Source organism: Phoenix dactylifera, chromosome 2, assembly GCF_051530095.1.
Source record: "Phoenix dactylifera cultivar Ajwa chromosome 2, Ajwa_hap1_PhDact_Kaust_v1.1, whole genome shotgun sequence".
Classification (NCBI taxonomy): domain Eukaryota; kingdom Viridiplantae; phylum Streptophyta; class Magnoliopsida; order Arecales; family Arecaceae; genus Phoenix; species Phoenix dactylifera.
In genome coordinates this window covers 35,677,737-35,687,721 of record NC_143191.1, presented here as the reverse complement: position 1 = coordinate 35,687,721, position 9,985 = coordinate 35,677,737, and the positions used below count along the sequence as shown (strand labels likewise).

At 38.8% G+C, this 9,985-nt stretch overlaps 2 protein-coding genes across 5 annotated transcripts; both read left to right on the top strand.

Annotated features, from left to right (window-relative positions):
* Nucleotides 1-240: 240 nt before the first annotated feature.
* On the top strand, nucleotides 241-4,746 carry LOC103701553 (uncharacterized). 4 transcript variants are annotated; one of them, XM_008783672.4, is made up of 8 exons: nucleotides 242-422; nucleotides 618-793; nucleotides 3,001-3,059; nucleotides 3,201-3,302; nucleotides 3,402-3,557; nucleotides 3,822-3,935; nucleotides 4,122-4,251; nucleotides 4,333-4,746. In XM_008783672.4, the coding sequence occupies exons 1-8, from the start codon at nucleotides 313-315 to the stop codon at nucleotides 4,437-4,439; spliced, it is 954 nt and encodes a 317-aa protein (XP_008781894.1). In that variant the 5' UTR covers nucleotides 242-312; the 3' UTR covers nucleotides 4,440-4,746. The 4 variants fall into 4 exon arrangements, with proteins under 4 accessions (XP_038974703.1, XP_008781894.1, XP_008781893.1 ...); XM_008783671.4 differs by having other exon boundaries at nucleotides 2,995-3,059; nucleotides 4,336-4,746; XM_008783670.4 differs by having other exon boundaries at nucleotides 2,995-3,059.
* Nucleotides 4,747-4,887: 141 nt separating this feature from the next.
* LOC103701590 (uncharacterized) lies at nucleotides 4,888-7,196 on the top strand. Its single transcript, XM_008783712.5, has one exon. The coding sequence runs from the start codon at nucleotides 5,552-5,554 to the stop codon at nucleotides 6,779-6,781; it is 1,230 nt and encodes a 409-aa protein (XP_008781934.2). The 5' UTR covers nucleotides 4,888-5,551; the 3' UTR covers nucleotides 6,782-7,196.
* The last annotated feature ends 2,789 nt before the right edge of the window (nucleotides 7,197-9,985 follow it).

Sequence of the window (9,985 nt, the reverse complement as noted above, 5' to 3'; positions counted from 1 at the left end):
GCCCTTAGTTGGATCTCGACGTAGTGTGACGGTTCCTCCACTTCAAAATAAAGCGGCTAAAGTTAACGGGTGGTCGTAATCGTAATCATAGCCCATGCACGCTTCGCTTCCGCGGGCCGGTAAAGATCTGAGAAATTTTCGAATTAAACAAGAAGGCAACCGGATCGGGTACGGTTAGCGGGTCGGATCTAATATAACGGGTGCCCACCCTTCTACGAATCCCTTTCTTCTACCTTTGGTTGGTCCAACCTCAGCAGAAGGGGTTGGAATTAGGAGAGGAGGAAGGGAGGGAGGGAGATCGGAAGTGAGTGCATGTCTTGGTTGCTCCGCAGGAATATGTTACCGCTGCACTCGAATAGCCTTGCTCGTCGTCCGCTCGCGTCTCCGCCGCCTCTGCTGCCTGCGCCGCTCCCATCTCCGAGGTATTCCTCTTCCTCTATCCTCCGCTTCTTTTTTCTCTACAAATTTTAGTCTTTTACGCGATTCATTTAGGGCACGTACTAACTAGCTTCGTGGTATAAGATGATTGAATCAGATTAGACGATATTTTTCTTCTTCCTTTGTATGCGTAATAATATGCTTAAGACCTAAATTCTTTGGAAATAATATGATTGCAGGGAAACACATCTCTGGTATGTGGTACCTGATCAGTTGAAGGATGCTTCCCTTCTGAACCAGTATATGGATCTCCTTTCTCCGTGCGAAAGACAAAGCGTTTTACGTATGAACGGAGAGAGGCTTCAGAAAGGTGCCCTACTAGCGCGAGCCTTGGTGCGCACCACTCTTGCAAGATGTATGGTCCAATTTATTTTTTCACTGTTCTCTAGTTAGTTTCATCTGCGAATATAAGCATAGATGTGCATCTCTTACATCTCGTCTCCAGAAGAGATATAATCATTTAATATGCAGTTCCATGGCCATTCTTCAACTATTGTTTAGGACAATAGCTCTGTTTTTAAGTTCCGTCTATAAATGTTTTGAGGAGTTCATTTTCTCCTCCATTGGCCAAAGATGGTGTAAATTCAGAAAAATAAAAAAAACAAAATAATTCAAGGAGGTGAATTGCATACCATTTGAAGCATGTCATGTTGGTGCAAACCTTTGGTGGATTATGTGTTATGTCAATGTTCTGAAAGCTCATTAAAAATGTAAATGACTTAAGACAATTAGAATTATAAAAAATTAGAGAAAATTTAGATGAACAATGGTAATGAGAATGATATATAAGATGTCATTTTGAAACTATAGTCATTGCTTTGTGAGGATATTATATACTAAATTTATGCATTCATGTTCGTATAGCATGTTTTTTTTTTTTTTGTTTTTAAAGTTAAATGTCATAGTTGTCAATTTCAGATGCTTTGTGGTACTCCATGAGTTGTAAGCATGATATTTATGATCTTGCTTAGTCCATAAAACTATAAGACACTAATACAACAAAATGTTTAAAAGACTATTTTCCGCTAAATGTCTTGCAAGTTAAATCCAACACCTTTATGCTTTTGAAATTACTCAAACACAATTAATTTGAGACTTTTTCTTGGCAAATGCTTCCTTTGGGCTGAAATTATCACCAATTAGCAAGTTCAGTCAAGAAACATGTATAATGAGACTTGTAGCCTTACATATGTTGATTTTAACTGAAACTGGTCAATTTCTGATGGAACCACAAATTGGCTGAGTGGATTTAATGTATTGCTTTGGTAGAAACTGACCAAAGCTACTAAGTGAATAGAAAACCAAGCAGTTCCATATTTCTTTTGGCTGATATGCAAACCTTTCTTTTGACTTATATGCAAACCTTTCTTTGTGATCTTAAAGGCTGAAGAAGTGCTTCTGATATTTTTAGATACGCCTATGATGACAGACAGAGTGCTGCAAAATTTGACCTAGTTCAAAATTATACTAGGTCAACTGGGCCATGTAAATTTTATCCCAAAAAATAAATAAATGGATAACTTAAATATAACAAGGAACCAGCAATTTGCAAGTATAACCAAGGTTGATCGTAATATTGCATGCTTGCCACAGATGAACCTGCTAGTTTTGGCATGGGTGTGTGTGCTACATCAGCATTTGATTGGCGTGCAACATATTAAGACATTGCTCCACCAACCCAATATCTTTTTTTTAATATGGATGTCAAACTATATTGCCACAGTGTGTCTTGTATCTTCATACCCAGCTAAAATCCCCCAAATCTCTGTGTTGCTCTTGGCCCAAGGGCATCAAGGCTTGAGCTTGAGGCTATTTTTAATCCAAAATCTACTAAAAAGCCAAGTGATCAGTTAGTTATTGCAAAACATCAGTGAACCCATTATGTCCTTTATGAAGTATACAGTTCTTAATCACTCTAGCTTTTGTGCAATCACTCTTCTGGGAACCAGTCATTCGTTGGTTTATCAAGCCTATTTCAGCCTTTCTTGCTGGATGTTAGCTCGTTATAAGCCGAAATATTTTTCCTGCATCTGAGTGATTGGCTTCAACAACTAAGCAGCCGACTTGGTGAGCTTTAGTGACTATTTTTATCCCTGCTTGCTGTAAGTTGATTGATTTGTATTGTTTATCGAATAATAATTAAGTTCTTGCTAATCAGTAGTGGATGTGAGCCATATGAGCTGTCTATCATCCTCTCCCACTGCATCGCCGTATGGCAGGCTAGTGATTCATAAATAATGTGGTTAGTTTATGTACGTATTTTCTAAGTTCTTACGTAGCAGATTTTGCTCTTGTTTGTTCAACTTCAGTTCATCAGTGACCACCTATGATTAGTAAAGTTGGTTACCAGCTTAAAATTTCAGAAATTTTTTATTCTTAAAATGACAAAATGGCCGCGTAGCATGTGCAGACTAGCTTTGGTATCTACAGCAATAGGCATGCTTTTGGGCACTATTGCATAATTGGTTTTATTTCATGGGTTGAAATAGCACTATAGCAATAATAGTTTGCAAACATATGATCACTGACGGTTAATTTTGTTCATTGTTAGATTAGATACAGATTGTAGAGTGAGTCCAAAATCATTCAAATTCAGGAAGAATAGATTTGGGAAGCCTGAGGTAATTGTCAATTGGTGACTGATTTCAGCCATGTACTATATTTTCACTAAATTCTTGTATGGATTTAAGCTACTTGAATTTTTCATTTAGCTTTACTCTTATTAATAGTAAAATTCATACTGAAATTAGCCACGTTCTCAGGTAGAGTGGAATAAATATGATCTTTGGGCCCCACCACCCTTGCAATTCAATATTTCACATACATCTACCATGATTGCCTGCGGTGTAGCTTTGGATCTGCCAGTAGTATTCTGATCCCATTCATTATCCACAAAAAGTTGTTTTATTCACTTTAATAAAATGTTGTAGGTAACATGTTTGATTGGATTATGGCTTTAACAGATTGGCGTTGATATCGAAGAAAAACAACGGAAGACGAGAAATAATATCCTGTCTCTTGCTCGCCGTTATTTTTCTCCTGTTGAAGTTGCATACCTGAGAACTTTAGCAGATCTTGAGAGTCAGCGACATGAGTTCATTAGATTGTGGACCCTTAAAGTGAGTGAGGTTCCTAAAGGTCCACATTCTTTCATATTATTGATTATTTTGCTCATGTTTGCTTAACTTATTTCTCAACTTCTGCTATCAGCTTTATATGTGAAATCAATCCTGTTGCAACCCTGGTTTCATCTTTACACAATTTTTTTTTGGGATATTCAACAGATAACTAGTATTTTGTTGGTCATGCATGCAATTGCTGTGTGATATTTGACCTGTAGCATCTGTAAGCATAAAAACTCAACTAGCTTTTCCAACTTTTAGGAGGCATATGTCAAGGCTCTTGGAAGGGGGTTTTCAGGAGCACCTTTCAAGGATTTCACAATTCGGTTGGAAGCAAGCAACAGCAAGCAAGTTACTGGGGAATCAAAATCTGATGTATGTCTAACTGTTTAACTGTATCTTGGTACCTCTATGTCTTTTCCTTTTACTCTCTCTCTCAAGTACTTTTCTGTAGTTTTGTGGTTTCTCAACATATATATTTATACATTAGCAACCACAGTTGTTTACCGAAGCAAATTGCCAATTTTGATGCACCTGACTCCTCTCCCATGATGGCATCAGGCATCCAGAATAGTTGTGGAAGCTGTTGATCATCCCGGAATCCTCATGAACAGATGGCACTTTGCCCTCTTTGAACTTAATAATTCTCATTATGCAGCAGTTTGCATGGAGAGGGATGTAAAAGATCCAGGTAGTTTTTAGAACTTCAGGCAGTTTCGAACTAGCTTAGGAACTTAAATTGTTTTTCTTTCTTAAATCTTTTTGCCTACAGCAGATAGAGAGAACAACTCTCTGAAATTGGAAGTATGGAGAACGCTTCCCTTCGTAGAAGATGAATGTGTTACAGAAACGGCTGCAGTCAAAAATATTATTAGATGAATGAATGTGTTACAGAAATGGATGCAGTCAAAAATATTATGAGATGACCTTGGGCTCTGGATCAAGCTGCTGCAAGAACTGGAAAAGAAAATGATTGCTCCATAGATTTTGCATTAACTCAAGGGGATGCCTATTGTCTAACAGCATTTTTCCTTGGCAACTCTCTCACAGCGTCCGGTATGTAGACTAAACAAAGAGAGAAGAGGTGCCTAAGTTGTGAACATCATTATTGTCTCATTAACTAATACAGGTGTACATTTTCAAATTGGTTTAATTGATTAACAATGAGATATCTTTTCGAGCATTATATGACTGCATTTTCCATTATTTTTTAATTTTATTTTTTCTGAGTACCATGCTTAGTTCTCTCCAGCCGAACCTTTGAAGATTTTCCTCTCTTGAATAAATTATACGATGCATTATCATTAGAAGCTGGCGAGCTTTCTTTTCGGCTCAAGTGCACAGATATTATGTTACGTTTTAGTTTCACAAACAAAGTTTTTAGTTTGAATTAGTTTTCCCATTCAGAGGTTGTAATTTCTGTGCATTTTAGTAATGATTATACATGGAATCATAAATAGGTTTCTTCTCTGATCTTATGCTTCTTAAAACTAATTTCATATTATCTCCACCCAAACTTCTTATTCCTAAGGACTTGAAGTACCTGTACCTTTTGATTTTCAAGAATGAAACCTTTAGCCACTGGGTCCATCAAAACTCATTACATTTTCGATTACATAAACACGTGGGTGCTTATCAATATCACTATATGTGCCTCAATGAATACATCAAAAAGAATCATACCAAACTAGAAAATAACTATTCTCATTTCATTTATCTTAATATTCTCCTTAATTTCAGATATATTTTTTTTCATTTTGTGAAATCCTTGTCTTTGTCAAAACAAATGAATTCAAGGAGGTCGTAGAAACACGTAGAAACAAAGTAAGTTGACATCACAGACAAAAGTTTGTCTCCTGTCTCTCTAAAATTTGTTCCTAATTTACCTCTCCTAATTCAAACGGAGTCCGGTGGCCAGATCCGGAGCTAGGACCGAATCGTTTCGCACGACACGAACAACATAGTAAGAGGATCTAGGAAGGTGGATCCACATGGTCCCGAAACGCCCAAATGGTGCCCAAAGAAAAAGTCAAGCTCCCTCTGTTGACCCACAACTCTGTACCCCAAGAAAATTAGGAGCCACCTTCCAACGGTCACGTAGCTCTTTCAACTGTCCGAACTTGAGACACTCCCCTCCGATCCTTCCATCCGGACCAATCCTCCCTCCTCCTTGTTTGGCGGGACAAAATCCCCAAATATGGAGCATTCAGTTAACTGCTAATCCCCCACCTCTCTCATCTCTTTATATATGTCTCCCTCTCTTCCCTACTTCACAGCTCCGCAGGACCCTAACCATGGCTTCTAAATTCCGCACCATCTTCTTCTTCCTCCCCTTCCTCCTCTTTCCCGCTGCGACGGCCTTTAACATAACCCAGATCCTCGGCCAATTCTCCGACTTCTCCAACTTAAACAACCTCCTCACCCGGACCCAGCTCGCCTCAGAGATCAATAGCCGCCAAACCGTCACCGTCCTCGCTGTCAACAATGCCGCCCTCTCCTCCGTCTCCAACCTACCTACGGACGTCCTTAAGAAGGTCCTTGCACTCCATGTCGTTCTCGACTACTTCGATCGCGACAAGATCACAAGGCTTTCCAACAGGAGTGCCATCCTCGCCACCCTCTTCCAGGCCAGCGGGCTCGCCACCGGCCAGAATGGCTTCCTTAACGTGACCGACATGGGCAACGGCCAGATCGCACTAGGCTCCGCCGCACCCGGCTCCAACCTTGATGCTCGGTTTGTCGGAGTTTTAGTCACGCATCCGTACAACATCTCGGTGCTCAAGATCAGCGGCGTCATCACCCCTCCTGGCCTCGGGATTTCCAACAGCAGTGGCTCCTCGTCGCCATCCCCCGCACCAACCTCGCCATTCCCTGCGCCTAGAATGGCTCCAGGGCCTTCTATGGGCGCACCAAGGATGGCACCCGTGCCGGCGTTTGCACCGCGAGGGTGGTCGATGGCCCCCGCGCGGTCGCCATCGTACAGGTCGCCATCCCCATCAGAAGCTGCGTCGCCGCAGCCGGTGGTGGTGCGTCCTCCAGCGCCTCGGGCGGCTCCTCCTATGGTCGCCGGTGGATCACCGACGCGCTCTCCTTCTGGTCGTGTCGCGGATGTCCCGAGCGCCAAGGCTCCCAATGACGACTCTTCGGGTGCTCGGCATGTTGCCGCTGTAGCTGGCCTTGCAGGTGCCATGGGGGCCGCCTTCCTGGTGCTCTCTAGTTAAATCATCGGTTTGGCGAGTACTTCTTTGGCGATTGCCAGTCTCCAAGCTCCGGTTTAGTTTAGGCAGCCAGTTTTGTTCCATGTTTATCTAGAGTTTGCTGGGAGAGATGCACATTCTTGCATTTTCCTTTTCTTCTCTTTTCTCTTCTTCTTCTTTTTTTTTCCCGTGCTGCATCTCATTTAAATTGATCAAATAAGATATTGATTAGAATTTTGTCGGACTCTGCTAGTCAGAAATACTACGGACCTGAATAATTTGTTTCTTGTTGGTTGCAGTCTTGCAGACATTCTAGAACTTGGATCATGTCCACGTGATATGCGCTCTAAATTTCATGGGCAAAGGAATGATCCATTTGAGATTCGTAAATTATTCCTCCCTCGCATAAGATTTAGGGCTCATTTGGTTCGTAGGAAAAAAAGAGAGAAAAATATGATCAACGAAAAAGTAATGAAATGATTTTTGTTTGGTTGAAGTTTTAAAAGAAGAGAGATAGAAAAGTTGTATTCCTATGTAAATATGATTCTAACGTTTCATGAAAAAATATTTTTCATGAGAAACATAAAAAAGTTATTTTTTTTGAGCCGAAAATTATTTTTTCTATTTTTTTAAAAAATCTTTTCAACATAGGTATTAAATACCTAATTTTTATTAAGGATATAATAGAAATTATACATAACTTTTTCAAAATATTAGATGGTCCACCAAATATAAGCATTTTGAAAATCTGTCACTTTCTTATTACCAACCAAACATGCTAAAAGTATTTTTTCAATCATTCTCTTTTTAGAAATTTGCTTTTTAGGAATTATATTTTTAGGATGAAAAATGTTTTCTGCGAACCAAACGAGCCCTTAGTAGAAAAGGTTCAATCTATACTCTCAAAAAAATTGAAGATTAATATGAACTAAAATCAAACAACAACTCTCCAACATCCCTATAGAATTGTGAAGACTCTGACTGAACAAAGAGAAAGAATAGCAAAGTTTGATGTAACAAGTTACGTTATGTTGAACATTCACGCCACTTGAAGCCTTCTCGTCTTACTTCCATGGAAGTTTGCACTTTGGCCTCGTCTTCCAAATTTTGGACCTTGCTGGGAGCCTAAAATGCTCATCTTCGCTAAACAATTTTGAATGCCACGACAAGCAGAAAGCGGAACATGACGCACCCGCCACACGGTAATTGGTCCGTTGAACAGGCAATGCTGGGCCTCAACATGTGTAAGAACCTGTGCGGTTAGGCTCACATTAGTTTTTTTGCCAAAGAAAATTTGAATATTTAAACAGAACTAAAATATTCAAAAAATATCTTCTAAGTTCCGGCTAGCTTTTTTTTTATATATAAAAATCTAAATTATTATAAATAGTATTAGAGCTGATCCGACAGGTAATACGGGGCCTCAACAGGTGTAAAAACCTGTGCGGTTAGTCTCACATAAGTTTTTTTACCAAATTTTTTTTAAATATTTCAATAGAACTAAAATATTCAAAAAATATCTTCTGAGTTTCGACTGGCCTTTTTTTTATGAGAACCTAAATTATTATAAATGGTATTAGAGCTGACCTGACCTATGACTCGTGTGGATTGAGAGACACTACAATACGAATTATTTGAGACTAAATAGAAGTCGATCGTAGTACTTGCAATTATATTTGAATGAATTTGAACTATTAGCCTGGTAAGGACAACAGAGCTTAAACGGAAGAGAATGCGAGGACATGTGCAAGCGCGTGTTTAGTCCCACATCGGTTATTCGCCAGAAAGATCTTGAGTACTTGTATAGAGCTAAAAAATTCAAAAAATATTCTCCGGGTAATTTTTTTGGTCCGGAGACCAACTATATAATTTAGATCCATTCTATGACCAAATCCAATCTGGACAACTTAATAAACAAATCCAATATTGGCCCAACTGGGGATCTCTTTGCGGTCAAAAGGGTGATGCAAAATCCTAGCGACCCAACAGCACGAGATTGTGCATCTCCCATTTTGGGGCAGCTCCACAACGGAATTTGGACAGCAACGTATTACCTTGTTCATAGAAAGAGCATGGTATCACCAATAAAACGCATAGAGTGGTGTGTGCTCGAGATGTGGGCAGGCAAATTTCTTTTGGGATCTAGCGAGGATGCGTGGTTACCTAACCCATGGCTTGATATATTGTAACTAACAACAACTAATTATGGTATCCGAAAGCAGCTCAATTTCATCTCAAATGGCTCAACAAGGGTTTGCTCTATTAGTAAACAGGCCATGCTTAATCCCAAAAACAACACTCGCAAAATAAGTGAGCTGCAATTGGGATTTATCCAGTTCTCTCGTGCCCAACTCAATTAAGCCCAAAACAAGCACGTATGATCAAGTTTTATTTAAAAATATCATTATGCAATCATTACTCGTAAATTCAAAACTAAATTTGTGTATATGTTAGAAAATTTCTTCTAAGATCTTGGAAATCTCTTAATGTAATATTGTTATTTATTATTGATTATTTAACAAATAACTTTATGCGCATATGGAATAGAATTAATTAAATTATAGGTATTATCCAGCTCGAGGCATGCTATTGAAAATGCTCACTTTAGAGCAAAATTCTTCCCGCCCAGCTGCAAACAGTTAATAGTGGTTTATTCTCAATATACAACGGACTGCTTCATATTCTTTTTCAAGTGCACTCTAATAATGAACAATCATGATTAAATCCGAACTAGCCAAATTCATTATTGATTATTTAACAAATAACTTTATGCGCACATGGAATAGAATTAATTAAATTATAGGTATTATCCAGCTCGAGGCATGCTATTGAAAATGCTCACTTTAGAGCAAAATTCTTCCCGCCCAGCTGCAAACAGTTAATAGTGGTTTATTCTCAATATACAACGGACTGCTTCATATTCTTTTTCAAGTGCACTCTAATAATGAAGAATCATGATTAAATTCGAACTAGCCAAATTCAGATGCGGTGAAAATCAACAAAATAGATTGAAGAAATGTAGCTCAATCCTCTTTTATCTGGATACAATTATCGCTTCTCAAATGCTTAAAGGATACATTTGAGTATTCTCACTTAGTGATCTGGATACTTTTTCTATATTAACTTCAGTAGTGTTGTTCAAATTATTAGAAACGACGATCTCTTTCTCTATTTACAGATGTAGAAGGGCGAGTGTGAATATATGCTTAAATATTCTTTTATTGCATG

Bases quoted from the DNA above. Each gene is read 5' to 3' on its own strand.
- LOC103701553 (XM_008783670.4), top strand. From the start codon at position 313: ATGTCTTGGTTGCTCCGCAGGAATATGTTACCGCTGCACTCGAATAGC. The intron at 3,303-3,401 runs GTAGTATTCTGA...TGGCTTTAACAG, and splicing joins GTGTAGCTTTGGATCTGCCA to ATTGGCGTTGATATCGAAGA. The intron at 3,936-4,121 runs GTATGTCTAACT...TGATGGCATCAG, and splicing joins CTGGGGAATCAAAATCTGAT to GCATCCAGAATAGTTGTGGA.
- LOC103701590 (XM_008783712.5), top strand. From the start codon at position 5,552: ATGGTCCCGAAACGCCCAAATGGTGCCCAAAGAAAAAGTCAAGCTCCC.